General features: G+C 34.5%; 2 protein-coding genes across 3 annotated transcripts; one reads left to right on the forward strand and one right to left on the reverse strand.

Annotated features, from left to right (window-relative positions):
* The first annotated feature begins 3,231 nt into the window (after positions 1 to 3,231).
* Positions 3,232 to 5,573, forward strand: BUG22 (cilia/flagella-associated protein). Of its 2 annotated transcripts, XM_012994509.2 has the most exons (6): positions 3,232 to 3,372; positions 3,643 to 3,719; positions 3,865 to 3,896; positions 4,404 to 4,645; positions 4,955 to 5,191; positions 5,294 to 5,573. In XM_012994509.2, the coding sequence occupies exons 2-6, from the start codon at positions 3,667 to 3,669 to the stop codon at positions 5,300 to 5,302; spliced, it is 573 nt and encodes a 190-aa protein (XP_012849963.1). In that variant the 5' UTR covers positions 3,232 to 3,372; positions 3,643 to 3,666; the 3' UTR covers positions 5,303 to 5,573. The 2 variants fall into 2 exon arrangements, with proteins under 2 accessions (XP_012849963.1, XP_088667736.1); XM_088811610.1 differs by lacking the exon at positions 5,294 to 5,573 and having other exon boundaries at positions 4,955 to 5,200.
* A 311-nt stretch (positions 5,574 to 5,884) lies between these two features.
* THO1 (nuclear matrix protein-like protein) lies at positions 5,885 to 13,574 on the reverse strand. The gene is made up of 21 exons (XM_012994508.2): positions 13,445 to 13,574; positions 13,156 to 13,239; positions 12,857 to 12,931; positions 12,363 to 12,456; positions 11,828 to 11,973; positions 11,600 to 11,671; positions 10,840 to 10,912; positions 10,685 to 10,750; positions 10,552 to 10,598; positions 9,904 to 9,975; positions 9,682 to 9,807; positions 9,526 to 9,591; positions 9,241 to 9,282; positions 9,005 to 9,121; positions 8,783 to 8,865; positions 7,954 to 8,020; positions 7,577 to 7,648; positions 7,393 to 7,443; positions 7,154 to 7,213; positions 6,912 to 7,064; positions 5,885 to 6,449 (listed from the first exon to the last, which is right to left on the reverse strand). Exons 1-21 carry the CDS (start codon positions 13,445 to 13,447, stop codon positions 6,168 to 6,170), a joined length of 1,851 nt encoding a protein of 616 aa, XP_012849962.1. The 5' UTR covers positions 13,448 to 13,574; the 3' UTR covers positions 5,885 to 6,167.
* Positions 13,575 to 16,263: the final 2,689 nt, after the last annotated feature.

Here is a 16,263-nt window from a genome sequence, read left to right on the forward strand (position 1 = left end):
CCATATCCTTAATTTTTTTTATCCCTAATTTGTTCTTTTACCCTAAATTTAACATTTATATTCACGTTTCTCTCCAGATCTCTCTCCCTCCACATCTCTCTCTCTCCACCATCCACTCCTGGCCCAGGAAGGTGGTGCTATGGTGGTGAGGCAGGTGGAAAAGTTTATATCACAAAAACAAACTAGAAATCTTACGTTATGCAATTTTGGGTATTTATGTAAAAGAAATTTATTTATGGAGGCAAGAAGGTTGTGGCTATGGTGGTGTGAGGGAGATCTATGGTGGAAGGCGACGACGGCAGCTAAGGTTGGTGAACGGCTAGGTTTTAGTGGATATGGTTTGGCGGCGGCTAGAGTGTTGTTGGTTGCTAGTGTTTGGCGACGGCTGAAATTTGTTGGCAGCTATGGTTTGACGACGGCTGGAAGATGTTGGATGTTAGGGTTTGGGGGCGACTGAGAGTTGTTCGATGATATGGTTCAGAATAGTATACCATAGTATACTATAGTAAACCATAGTACACCATAGTATTGTTAGAGTAGGTGACCTACAAGCCAATTTGTGGCTGTGGTCTTTCCATTTATTCTTATAATAGATAATCATTTTTTCGTATTAATGATAAAACACCTTGGCATTCTATATCGTTGTCCCTTGTTCAAACATAGATATAGTCCTTACAGTTATTACAATAACTTGTAACTGATCTTTTAGGATCGTGAGATATTTACTTAAGTATTATAACTGTTAAACCGTGTTCCTAGTCGAAGGGTTATGCCACCAATGAGGATATCGGCATTTCCCATTAAGTGACTAGCACTTAGTGTATGTGTACTGTGTCTCATCAGTAAACGGTAGTGTGATATAGGCATGCATAAGTGGGTGCTCGTAAGTTGACGAGTTCACTGAACTCCCTCATCCTAGAAATCTCTAAGTGGTTCTCAATAATCGAGTAGAGATCTCTATGGTATAGTTGTACACCATTAGTCCTTAAGACCTACACATCACCGTGACTTCACTAGAGGACCAGCTGTATCGTGACTTGTCCCTGAGTTCCACCGACGACCGCCCCAAGGGCCAGTGTTCCTGCAGTCCGAAATCTAGTGTGAGGTATGTGCATTGTAGTATGGGATTCGATCGCTAGAACAGTCTTGGATGTCCTGTATGTTCTCATAGTTTGTAATATTTAAGTCTCTGTCCAGAGCAGCTGACTAAGTGATGATTAGGGAATTCGATTCTCTAAGTCATGAACGTACCGATTACAACACTTAGAACGATCGGACGGTTATTGAACTACTAAGAAGGTTTCGATCAACCAATGCATCTAGTTCAATCGGGACATATGAATCGAATGAGATCGTACTGTACGTTAACTATATCAAACGGTTCTTGCAGGCACTTCATTTGTATTTGTTTGAGTAGGTGACCAACAAGCCAACTTGTGGCTGTAGTCTTTCCATTTATTCTTGTAATAAATAATATTTTTTCGTATTAATGATAAAACACCTTGACATTCTATATCTTTGTCCCTTGTTTCAAACATAGATATAGTCCTTACAGTTATTACAAGTAATGGTATTGATCTTTTAGGATCGTGAGATATTTACTTTAGTATTATAACTGTTAAACGTGTTCCTAGTCGAAGGGTTACGCCACCAATGAGGATATCGGTCTTTCCCATTAAGAGACTAGCACTTAGTGTATGTGTACTGCATCTCATCAGTAAACGGTATTGTGATATCGGCATGCATAAGTGGGTGCTCATAAGTTGACGAGTTCACTGAACTCCCTAACCCTAGAAATCTCTAAGTGGTTCTCAATAATCGAGTAGAGATATCTATGGTATAGTTGTACACCATTAGTCCTTATGACCTAGACATCACCGTGACTTCACTAGAGAACCAGCTGTATCGTGACCTGTCCCTGAGTTCCACCGAGGACCGCCCCAAGGGCCAGTGTTCGTGCAGTCCAAAATCTAGTGGGAGATCGGTGCATTGTAGTCGGGGATTCGGTCGCTAGAATAGTCTTGGATGTCCTATGTGTTCTCATAGTTTGTAATCTCTAAGTCTCTGGCCAGAGCTGACTAAGTGGTGATTAGAGAATTCGATTATCTAAGTCATGCACGTACCGATTACAACACTTAGAACGATTGCACAATTATTGAACTACTAAGGAGGTCTCGATGAACCAATGCCTCTAGTTCAATCGGGACTTATGAATCGAAGGGATCGTACTGTACGTTAACTATATCAAAAGGTTCTTGCAGGCACTTCATTATCTAGGAATCATGACGCGTAGTTGCTAGACGCCAATCTTGATTCGTTGGGTGATTAAGTTGAAACGAGCTTCATCTTAATCGTAACTCTAAGGGACGAGTTTAGACCTCAAAGTGTTGTGGACCCACGGCTAGCTTACACCTGAACCATCGAGGGTCACACTGTTCGTGCACTCGAGATCTTTGAATAAACGGTCAAAAATAAAAATGTTTAATCTTTGCATGATTGGAAGTCAATATGATTGAGTTCAACATTCGTAATTTGGAATTATGAATGAGAATAAAAAAAGGAAAAGAATAGGCGAACATCTTAGTGAACTTTCCAAATTGGGAAGTTTCCAATTTTAGAAAGTCCACTGAATTAGGGTTTCCACTTTTAGAAATTGGAAATCGAGAATTGACACTCGTAATGACGAGGACGTTATAATGATTCCGAAAATGTAATTGTTACAATTTCCAATCATTATGGGAATTCGGATACGGCCCGACACGGTGTCCGAGCCGTGTCCTGGCGAGTCCGGTGTCCGATACGTGGATTCTCCTAGTGTTTGCCGAGTCCGTGTATCCTACCCCTTTTTACTTGTAATAGTTAGCCAAGTGTAAGGTTTGTTTGCTTCCAAGTGTCCCTAGGTAATTTAAATGTGTAAACTGTATTCTCTTGTATTTATATATGGCTATGAGTGCATAAATCCTTCTCATCTAGTATTAGAGAGTTCAGATTGCAATGTTGGTATTTTGAGTGAGTATTTTGTGTGTGCACCTTATTCTTCTTTGTGTTCTTTGTTGAAAAATCAATATAAAGGCATTGCCCGTAAACGTACTTGTGTGTTGTTTCCGCTGCATACTCTTGTGCGTCTTTATATTTGCTTAAAAAACTTGTGTTTGTGCCTTAATGCGAAGAGGATCAAAAGGAAGGCCGACTGATTTAGTGGACGACTGATTATTGAATAAAGAAACATGTGTGACACTAAGCATAGTTAATTAAGGGGCACCGCCGCAATTACAAATAATTAATTACGAAAAATTGAATTGTTCTTATAATGATAAAAAATCGTTTCATCTGTTCGTTCTTCCAGTTTCTCTCTCAGGCATAGATTCTCAGGTATCCCCATCCACCCACCCCTCTTTGTATGTAATGTGTATGTATAGATGTGTGTGCGCCTGATACAATTCTTTGAGAGATGCTAGGGTTTCGTTTTCCCCAATTAATCGGAGAAAGAGTAAAGCTATAACGTCAACCAATTGTGATCGGAACATAGAAACTGAAGACCGATTACTATTTGATTGTCAAATTAGGGATTTAGGGTTGTTAATTGTGTCGTTTTAATCGGAATATCTGCCTCAAATTTTTTTTTTTTTTTTTTTGGTGCAGTTATACTCTGAAGCAGCGGAAGTGATGTTTAAGAACACATTTCAATCTGGGTTTCTTTCAATTCTGTACAGCCTTGGGTAATATGATTTCCCCCCTTTTTTTTCTGGAGATTTATTGCACATTTTCCTCTTTAATTGATTTGTGATTGGAGCTTAAATTTTGGTTTTTCTTTTTAGCCTTTTAATTTTTGATTATTTTTCTCGGATTATTTTCTTTCTTCAGGAGTAAGCCTTTGCAGATTTGGGATAAAGAAGGTGGGTACTTCTTCTTCGTGACGAATATTTCTTTTCAAATTGTCCGATTAGTAGATGATACAAGCATGTACTCTTACAATCATTCTGTCTTTCTTTTGCTGGGCTTTTTGCACATGCTAAAATTTTCGTACTTTTTGGCTTTGACTTCTCGTGAACTTCCGATTGATTATGACAGCCAACGTCGGGATTCAAATCTCGCCCTTTACTTACTTTCGTATTTGTAACAAGATTAGAGTTTTTTAAAGAAAAAAAAAAAAGAAGAGATTGATTGAGTTGATACAAGCTCAAGATTGATTAGGTTATTTATATTAATCGGGAGCAAAAATCGTCCGTTTTCCTTAGAATTGGTTCTAGAAAACAAGAAACGAGTATATATAGTTTTTTTTTTTTTTTTTTTTTTTTTTTTCTGTTTATGCAGTCAAGCAGGTACATATTTGTCAATATATGCACTCTCTTGCTTGTCGTTTTCTTGCAATCTTATGGTTTTCTCGGGAAATAATCTTGCAGTTGTCAACGGCCAAGTCAAGCGGTTGCAAGATGACGACATACAATCTAATGTGCTCGAAGTAGTTGGGTCCAACGTCCAGTCGACATATATTACCTGCCCAGCTGATCCAACTGCAACGCTTGGCATCAAGCTACCGTTCTTAGTTATGATTGTGAAAAACATGAAGAAGTTCTTCACATTTGAAATTCAGGTGTTGGATGATAAAAATGTCCGCCGAAGATTCCGAGCTTCTAATTTTCAAGTCTGTAAGTTTGCCAATAAGTGATTTTACTAGTTCTAACTTGATATATGATTTATTTTTATTACAACCCATGCATCCATATTTATAACCTCCGTTGCCTTCTTATTAAATTGTATGTTTTTCTCGTTCAATCGGAGCGAAATATACTTTCTTTATTAGTGAACAAATGATAACTGCAGTATTCGTATTATTAGACAAGAAACAGAACCACATATGTGACTTTAGAGGAAGATATAGAAATAGATATAATTCGTATTATTATATTTATCATTAATTTGCAGTGTATTAAAACTCACCTCTCTGTTTTAGGCTGTGACGAGAGTTAAACCTTTTATTTGCACCATGCCGTTGAAATTGGACGAGGGATGGAATCAAATCCAGCTCAACCTTGCCGATCTCACTCGACGTGCATATGGAACCAACTATGTTGAGACTCTGAGAGTTCAGGTTCATGCAAATTGCCGCCTCAGAAGGATATATTTCTCTGATCGCCTTTACTCTGACGAGGAACTCCCTCCAGAATTTAAACTGTATCTTCCCATGCAGGTTAGCTAAATTTACCGTGTGCTCAAAGAATAAAATGCAAATTAGGGTTTCTCCTTACACAATTTTGCCTTTTTTTTTCACTCGTGTATACATTGGTTGCAGAAATCCTGAAAGAGCTATTGCGAACGTCGCTGCATTAATAGCGTTGGAGATGGTTGGTGGTAAAACAGTTTCGTGGGGAAGTTGAATACGCAGTTTGATTAGTTGAGGGAATTTGTCAGAGCAAACAATTTTTAAGTAGTTGTGATGGTTGCTATTTTATTTTGTGATTGTGAACTCCGATTGCAGATTACCTCCATGGTAAATTTTACAATTTCTGTGATAATGCTTCTTTATAAATCAAATTTCGGAAGTGTGACAATTTGTCCGTCCGTTTTTACAAGAATCATTAGTGAAACGAAGATTTGGGTAACTTGAGCAAAGGGTTTTGAGACGCGTCCAATATGCTCTTCGGTCGAAGCAACTTGAACTCAAATTTGAAAATACTAAGCAACCCAGCTTCGTTTTTGTTCTCTCTTTATTTGGTTGATCCAGTCCGAAATGTACAGTTATATGTGTTGAATATAAACCTAAAATATTGCTTTCTTGTTATATCTGCACAATTTTTTGTCAGTCGTGGGTTGAAATATAACTTCGGATTCGGTAGATGTGAGTTGAAATTTGTGACTATGTTCGCTAGTTCTCACAAATTGGTTGATACGTGCTGCAAGAAATCAAACTAAAACTCAGCAGACAACCCCCAAAATTCTTGTCAAATTTCAACTAACAGATATCTACGAAAATAAGACATCTACGGAAATCTTACTGAAAAATGATCAGACCACCTCAGGGCGGGAGAAAAATCTACAAACAATTTAATAACGCCAAAAAGTGAAGAAAATGCCCGGTCCCAAATTCCAGATGAACTAATATCCAATTGCATTTAGCTTTTGTTGTAGCTTGTAATTAGTGTACAAAAACGAAACAATCGTATTCTTCAAGCGACAACATCTAAATCGGCCTCAGCATCCATCTCTCCGTCAGCAATCGTATTATTCATTCCCACCTCTGCTTCGATTTGACCTGCTTCTAAACCATCACCATCAGCATCACCGTCAGAGCTCTGCTTTTGATGTTCGTCTGGAGTGGCAGACGTGTCACCTTGGGATACATCCACAGATAATGCTATCATACCATCACTTTCACCACCAGCTCCTGAGCCTTCATTCTCGTTTCTACTTCCATCCATGTCAATCTCGTTTGCCGGTGGTGTTACACTCTGTTGTCATAAAACAGAGTCCCCCGTTAAAAGGGAGAATTGTATTCAAAACTTTTCTTAAGTCATTATTAATATTTGATTTTTCGATTGGCAACTAACGATTATTTGTTCACAAAATTGGTGTGTGTATTTCATGTAAAGAATTACTCTTTGACAATCTTAGAACATGGGCAAGAAGTAATAAAGAGTAGTAAGTGAGTAAAACAGAAACGCGTGGGGCATGCTCGTAAAGTAAATCGAGAGTTCCTGAGATACTACCTAGATATATATTATATATCACTACATACATTTCAATCGACTAGCCCACATGCATTATTATATGATGCAGTCGCTGAAATTATACAGTACACAACTTGGCATGTGAAAACTTGTGCAGATATTTTTTTCGTATAAATTGTTCTTCTCCAAAAAACGAGGAAATCATTTGAGAGAGAATATTGAAGTTGAAAGTATTTGAAATACCTGAGATTCTTCCACTTGCTGCAGAGAACCTCTTGAGTCATCCTTCTTGGCACGCTTGGAACGATCAGCTTGTTTGGCTTGATATTTTTTGGAGCGCACCTCAGCCGGCAAAATCTCCAAAGGAACAACACCTTCGATGCCATGTTCAGTGAACTGCAACAAAAAAAATTATGTAGTAATTTTTAAAATGCTATTCTTGTACAGCTTGCGTACTCGTATCGTAGCCATAAAAATTTACATACTCTAGAAAATCCCTCTAAATCTTGACGAGCTGAAAACCTTAAACCTTTCCAGCAATATACCTGTACAAGCATTTGCAACAGTCATGACAAAAATTAAGGCTGCATATGGAGAGCCATCACAACAATATTTTTGTCAGCGGAAAACGAGCATTCACAAAGAAGACCATGCTAGTCAATATGAAAAAAAACAAACACTAAAACTCATAGAGAATCAAAGTGGAAGGTAAAGTAATACGTACTCGATTGTTTTTGTGATGATATTCCTCTTCTATTCCCGCCGATTCATCCATCTATTGTTACAAATGGAAAATTGTCTGCATCAGATAGCTACTCGCAGCTTATTATTTGCAATTACATTTTTTTACTGGCCATAGTTAAACACAGATTAGTTGAAATTAGAAAAACAAGGCAACGGAAGCTCACATCTTCAGCCAATGGTTTCCAGTAATCCATAATTGCAGGAGTACCGACACGCTCAGGATTCGTTAACGCATTCTGAAGAAACAAACCAACGAATAATAACAGTAAAAAGTGAGCATATAAATAGTCCCCAATGAAGTTCAAATATAAAAGGAATCACTAGACAGTGATCAAATTTCTTGAAATATAATTTACAGTTATCTACTGAGGAAACGCGTTTCACCATAGGTAACAGATAGCATTAGAGTGGCTATATTAAGATATTAGATAACCTTAAAGACCGGTGCCAGTTGTGTTTTTCTCATGTGATTGGTATAAGTGTTCTACGCATTTTCAAATTTTCAAGAAATTGCAAAAGCAAAGAGGGTCTGAAAACGAACCGGATTCTGATCCGCCCATTTCCATAGCTGAGACAGTTCTTTATTTCCCATTCTCCACCGAGGCCGACTACAAGTTCATGCAAAACAAAATCAACATTGGAAGAAAGAAAAAGATCTTCAGGAAACTGAAAATGTAAATGCATCTCCAAGACCATTCATATACATAAGATGCTGAAAAATCAGTTTAGCGGCTCAAATTTGATTGCTAACAGGCCCGTGATGCTTTTTTAATGCACAAACTCGGAAATATAATTATTTCTTCAATCAGATAACTCTTATAGGAAAACATATTCAACAATCTCAGCACCCCTGATCATATTCAGTACACATGGTAACAAAATCTCTTCTGTAGCTCGTATGAATGCAAAATTACTATTTCTCGTCAGTTTTTTCTAAATTTTTCTTAATAAAAATATATAATAAAAACTTTAATAATAATAATATTTCCATTCAAAATTTAAACTTGTTTAGGTATTTAAAAACTAAGTATACTATAAATAATAATAATAATAATAATTAGAACTACAAATACTTACTACAATAATACTTCAATTCAAAAACCAAACTTGCTTAGGTGTTCAAAAGCTCATGAGCCTTGGTGATGAACTTGAGCCCAAAGAATTTAGGCTGGAGCTCGAGCTCACAGAAATTTACTTGAGCTCGAGCGAGCTCGAGTAGAGCTCAGCTAAAACTCGACTCATCTATACCCATAACCTCACTCTAACCTTATAAGGCATTGATAAAATAGAAGTTCGAATAAATGTCTGTCATTTCTAAAATATGATAATGCATATACATGGTTTAGCTTATAACACGCTAATTTGTTTACCGTTTTCTGCCAGTTTCTTGTGCTAGTTTTTTTTCTATCGGTTGCTTTTCAAATGGAGGGCAACCATCGCGCTTCCACCAAACCTGAGAAAGGGGAAAAAAAAAAGCTCTGTACAATTACAAAAGAAGACGCAATATTCGTCTGATATAAATAAGATAGAATGTCTGTGCACAAGTTCAAATTGCATTCGCACAAAGATAGAAGCAAACTTTTAATGCGTACCCAATTCCTTTCACGCTCCAAAATATGCTCAATGCTACGTAGAAATTCTTTTCCTTTAGGAGGCATCATTTCTAGAAGCTTCTTGGCCCGTTCTTCACAAGTTTTTATCTCTTCCTTCTAGATAAACATATAGTAAAAAAGTTATTCCGAATTTCATGTCAATTAAGTAAGAGAAAAAAACGGGGGAGAATGAGAAAAAGCTCTAACGATAACAATACTCGAAATACAAAACTAACCAATGTATCCGATGGCATGTCCTTGTCATTTTTTCCAGGGGCCTACAGGGAGTAAGTTTCTCGTCAATTAGTTCAGAAATATAAGAGGCAAAAAAAAAACCTTTATGACTTAGCTGAAAACATGCGTATGGGAATTAACAAGCTAAATTAGCAATATTGCACTAAACATGCATATCATTCTTATTGCATTGCATCCAATAACAGCTTTCGCAATTTTAAGTAGTTCAAAAGGCCTGAGAGTAGCAATGCATAAGACCTAATAACAAAAGGGAGAAACAGAAATACCTTCAGATAATCAAACAAAATAAGGCACTGAACCAGAACATGTCGTCGAAAACTGGGATCCTTTAGCTGTGAGAAACGAAGATTGAAATCAAACAATTTGGTTTGAAATGAGGTTCTAAACTGAAAGAACTTACTAAAACTTGTAACGGTTCCTACCTCCAGACCCATTAGATTACTGCTAGTGAGATACTTTATACTGAAGTTTGATCCCTCGTCCTCAAGATTAATAGCACTGCCCTCTTCATCACTCAAAGGCTGAGCCTCAAATGTATTCAGCACAACCTAAATTTCCAATTTTAGAGACAACGATAATGAGTATTTCTGAATTCCATATGATACAAGATATCCACACAAAAAAATCCGGAACAGAAAATTTACCGTCAAACTGGAACTAAATTTTTGCCACTTTGTAAGAGCGGGAGTAAGAGAACCAGGATTCGAAAAGAATTCCTGAACATCAGATAAAACTCAAATGTGAGATATCAACCGAGACATCTCTGATGAATGAAGATACAAGGTAAACCGAAATCATCATCAAATACACCCAATTTCAATCGATCAATAACTAAGTGAAGGTCCTGACCTCCACAGAGAAAAAAGTTATTTAACCAATAATTGTTGGTGTTCTGCTTCTTGTTTTTCGTTTCTTCTTTACTTATAAGTATTCCACCCTCTTATCGTATTTTGTTTTACAGGTTTCCACAAGTGGATTCAAGATATAAAAGGCCATTATCAGTTCGAAAAAGAAAAGGATAAAACCATTGAGCTCGGAAACTGTTCACAGGAATTAGGATAACAACAAGCATTTGCGTAAATGTTAATTGATTAGCAAAAGGTTAAGCATTTTTTATCTGCTTTTGGAAAAGCATCTCTTCTTCATACCAAAGAATATCATAAAAACTAATATTTATTCCGAGGTTGGTTAGAGAACGAAAAATATACTGATAAAGCTACGACTTTTTGCAAGATGAGTTGAAGTATAAGAGGAATTGCTGACACAAACAAGGTTACTTCCCTTCTACTGACCTGTAAACTCCAAATGGTTTTGTAAAAGTTGAAATCAATAGAACTACCTGAAAGCAAACAAGTCAATTATACAGAGCTTGAAAATAGTACGAGAACAGAATGAGAGATTGATAATCAGATTTAGCAGAATCACCATCTGGGGCTTCTTTCTCGTATTTTGTCTCATTTGACGTATTGAAAACTCCTTTGATATTCACAGCTGTCGGAATGGTACATAACACATAGTAAATGCAGTTAACAATAGAAGAGAACCAACGGAATCAATCTTTATCAACAGACTGTAATTACCAGAACGTTCTGATAACGGGAAAAAATGAGCAAGAAACATTATAATCCGACCGCAGAACACAACATCATTTGCCTGCAATACCAAATCATATGCATACGATAAGATTATGGTGACAATATCATTGTTGTCGAAAGTCATTCTATTGAATGACAAATAAACGATGAGTTCAACTGTGCAAGTCGTATTTTATGTGTGCGTAGTGAATACAATATATATGGATTTGGATCTGATGTGACTTGCTTGGATATTTGTTAGTTCAAAATACTACAGAAATCGATGGGATTTCATGAGATAAGGAGCAGTCTGGAATTATTCAAAAAGCATTTGAACGAAAAAAAAAAATTAAGTACCAATTCAATTCCTTAACATGCCTAGATTCTTGATATGAAAACCAAATTCCAATTCCAATCCCACTTCATGTCAAATTCAAATCCAGCTCCAACTTTAATTGGTTTCAAATAAAGTGTAAATTACAGCAGAACAACTAGATGCTATACCAAGTCTCTCAACTGACAAAAGGCAATGTCAATAGGGGAAAAATATGAAGATAGAAGATAGTGTTCTTTAAGAAAATATGAGAAGGGAAAACAAATCCAAGAAAGAAAGTTCAAAGAAATAATTATCTAGATCGTTCAAAGTTATGAGGGAGAAGACGGGCAAATAAAGATAAACAAGAATCCAATTACAAAAATCAAAACAATAGAGAGGCTAAAGAAAATACACGATACTTGAGAAAAAAAAAGCATTCTAGTATCAAACCTTTGATAGACGACGAAGAAGTTGATTACATGTCCTCAGCATCACAAGCTTCCCTCTGGCAAAAAGCTCTGGCTATGTAAAACGTGAAGAAAAAAAAATAACAACTTAAATTTGTCTTCTAAGAACAGTAAAATATGTGTCCAACAAAAGATACAAACGCGTGTAAAAATGCAATATAGATAGATACATGAAACGAAACACAGAAGCATATAAAATAATGCCACCTACCTTGCCAAGAATGTCTTGTTTACTCTCTATATACCCGAAAACATCTTTACAGTTTCTCATTGTCGACATTTCGTTCAAATCTTCCAAAAGCTGAAAAATCATGCCACCTTCAATGTGTTCTTTCTCACATAGGTACAAAACAATGTCTGGAAAATAAAACATCAACATAAGAGAGATATTAGTCAATAAGTAGAGTGTAGTCATACAGCTAACATTAACATAATTGTTATCCAGTATTTGCATTATGAACATAAACTCTTTTGAGCTTTGGATGGCACGTTTTTACGAAACAGATGATCTTTATTTTTAGCTGTTTTGCTTCAACAGGAGGCAATTTCGTCTACTACCACCATTAGTCGTCTTGTATTTTAAATGAAGATAGTTTGACCCAATTGCAGCAAATTTTACTACATCGTCTTCGAAGGAATTGGTTATGTAAGATTGTAAGTTTATAACCATCCCATAATAGCTACTGTACCACCCCAGAAGAAAAATAAAGCGAAAATACAGGTGCATCGCTTAGATCTGCACTCACCAAGAAGACGGGGGATTTGACCACGACAAATATCTCCATCATCTATCGGTTGACCATATTGCATAATTTCCTCGCCCGACTGAACAGCAGCTGACTGAAACAAGATGATACATCGGTTTATACATTCACCTACTAAGGAAAGAAAAAAGAACTAATATACCGATGTCTCAACTACAAGCAATTTTCCTAGATAGTGAGTAACCGAAAAGAAAGCTCACCTGAGGAAACTAAAGCACGGGCCTCATGAGTCATGTCAGTTAAAATCATTCAGCACTAACAAGAGACTCCAACAAATTCACACATGCTTGCAATTAGCATTTCAAAGTCGAGCTCGAAGAAATTAACAACGAAATATGTCGAAAACTCGAGGTTTTCAAATTTTGTAACTATGTAATGTGATTCACAAAATTTTCCAAATGGTAAACAACAATACCAGTTGAGAATGTGTAGAAAACTCGAAGTATATAATAAAGAAATCGAGATAGCAGCATTACCACGAGCTCCTGAAGCAAAGTCCGCAGAATATTTTCCAACAACTGATTTTCATCTTGAACAAGTTTCACTTGCTTCTGCAAAGACGACAATGTTGAATACCCTAATTAATAAACCCTAATTGAACCAAAACCAAGAAGAAAAAAACACACAACAGCTTAAAACATACACCAAATAGAAATGTATATAACTTCCCAACACCAAACCCAACTTTTCAAATTAATTTCACACAGATATATATATATATATATATATATATATATATATATATATATATATATATATATATATGAAACAAAACCTGAGGTTTGATAGCTTGTTGGACAGTCTGAAGAGCGAAATCCTGAGGGGGGCCTGGATGCAAAATTGCTTTCCTGAATAAATCCTGGGAGGAATCAACCGTTCAACAAATTAAATTGAGAATTTTGCACCAGAAATTTCAACGAAAAAAAAAAAAAAACAGCCCCAGAAATTTAATTTAATCCAAAAAATTACTCAGATGAATACAACTACTATATTATACAGAAGTTCGAGAAGAATTTGGCAGAAAGTAATATAGATGAAAAAGGGAAGGAAAAATCGATCCGAACCATTCACAAGAACACTCTTTTTCTCTGCACAAAATTTCTTGTGCTTGCGAACAATGGAGCAAGGCGTATTATACTCTTTTTTCTTTAAGCTTGAATTTTAGTTAATGGGAAAAATACAAGTTTGTCTTTCAAGTTTGCATCGATTTTACATTGAGTCCCATATGGTCATAAAAAGTACATTTGATCCCTCGTGTTTTAGAAATTCAATATTTTTAGTCATTTTTATCGATATTTCGTCAGTACTACCTCGATAAATTAAGAACCTCCCTTAAATAATATCTTTTATCCGGTCACGACTCGGGGACAACGTGCTAAATTAATAATTCGTTACAGATAATATTCATTCAAAAATTTTAAGAAGTCACATAAAATATATAAATTTATAATGCATAAAAGTAATTATTAAATTATATAGTACACTACATATTTTATTGATCTATGAAGGCTGAATAAAATATGATTCAATTGTTGCTTGTTTCTTGTTGAAGTTCATATCACCATCAATTTCGTCCCTTATTTTTCTTAACATCGTTAGAACTTCTGATATAGTTTTCTCATAACTCAATAGAAAATTGTTCAATACAATTGCTCCTTTAAGAGTGTTCGTACAAGAAACGGGCTCTATAGCATTAAAGCAATGGTAGAATAAATAATATATACGTAATTAAAAAAAAAAAGTATTTGATGAAAATAATAAATAAAAAATTCATAAATAACTTATTAATTAATGTATAAATTAATAATTATTAATTTATTGATAAGTTAATATTTCGCTAAATTAATAGGATTTTGATGGTCACAACTGTATTAATTTATGGGTAAATGGCAAATAGGCACATGGCAAGAACACTTAATTAAAAACTGGACATCCAATTGTTTTGTCTTCCGAATAAATCCACATCATTCAAACTTTTTACAAATAAGGAAAACCCTTTTATATATTCCAAAATGACCCCCAACTCCTTTAAATTCTAATTCAACTCAAATTTAATGATTTACACCTCAATTTAGCACAACTAGTACTTCACCCGTGCGTTGCACGGGGTATTCATCATTAAAATAAATATTTGATTTTAAAAAGTTTTCGAAATATTAAAATCAATGGTTGATGTGCAATTCAAAGTAATAAAATCTATTCCATGTAAGTAACGAATTAAGACAACATAGGTGAAAAAAACTAAATATCGAAGGTTTAATTTCCGTATACAAAAGGTGAATACATCGTTACCCTTACCGTTACCATTTCCATTACTATTACCATTGCCATTACTAATACCAACAACAATACCAATACCAAGACCAAGACCAAGACCATTAGCATTACCATTACCGATACCCAATACTAATAGAAATACCGATACCAATACCAATACTAATACAAATCATTACCATTACCGTTACCATTATCATTGCTAATATTGAAAGTAATATACTAATACTAATACTAATCTAATAATAATACTATTACTATTACTAATCCTAATGCTAATTCTAATCATAATGCTACGCTAATACTAATTTCCTTACACTAATGCTAATGCTAACCATAATCCTAATCCTAATACTAATATTGATCTTAATCCTAATACCAATTCTAATTATAATCATAATCCTAATAATAATACGAATCATAATTCTAATTCTTATAGAAATGCAAATATGCTAATGATAATACTAATTTTAATACTATTGCTTATGCTAATGTTAATCCTAATTATAATGTTAGTACTAATAATAATCATAATTCTAATTGCAATACTAATATTCAAATTAATATGCTAATGATAACGCTAATGCTAATCATAATACTAAACCAATACTTATACGCCAATGCTAATGCTAATGTTAATCCTAATATACTAATGCTAATGCTAATCGTAATTCTAATTCTACTACTATTGCTAGTACTAATGTTAATCCTAAATATAATCCTAATGTTGATGCTACTAATCCTAGTCCTAATGCTAATGGTAATACTAATCATAATCCTAATCCTAATCCTACACATAATCATAATGTTTAATCATAATGCTAATGCAAATTCTAATTGTAATCCTAATGTTAATGCTAATTCTAATTCTAATATTAATCATAATCCTAATCCTAATCCTAATCCTAATCCTAATCATAATCATAATCATAATCATAATCATAATCATAATCATAATCATAATCATAATCATAATCATAATCATAATCATAATCATAATCATAATCATAATCATAATCATAATCATAATCATAATCATAATCATAATCATAATCATAATCATAATCATAATCATAATCATAATCATAATCATAATCATAATCATAATCATAATAATAATCTTAATCATAATCCTAATCCAAATCCTAGTAATAATAATCATAATACTAATACTAATACTAATACTAATGTTAATACTAATATTGTTAATCATAATCCTAACAGAAATGTTGATATGTTAATGATAATGCTAATCCGAATACTATCTTAATGCTAATCTTAATCCTAATCATAACCCTAATCACAATATTAATACTAATCTTAATCCTAATGTTAATGCTAATGCTAATTTTAATCTTCATCGTGACGTTAATGCTAATCCCAATCCTAATACTAATTATAATCTCAATCTGTATCTTAATCATCATCATAATTCTAATACTAATACAAAGACAAATAATAATCATAATCTTAATCTTAATTTTTAACACTAATATATGCTAATGGTAATACTAATATGCTAACGCCAATGCTAATACTAATCTTGATATACTAAACTCATATGTTAATGTTAATGTTAATCTTAATCGTGATCCTACTATAAATTATA

This window comes from Erythranthe guttata, chromosome 2 (assembly GCF_056151865.1).
Source record: "Erythranthe guttata isolate IM_541 chromosome 2, IM_541, whole genome shotgun sequence".
Lineage (NCBI taxonomy): Eukaryota > Viridiplantae > Streptophyta > Magnoliopsida > Lamiales > Phrymaceae > Erythranthe > Erythranthe guttata.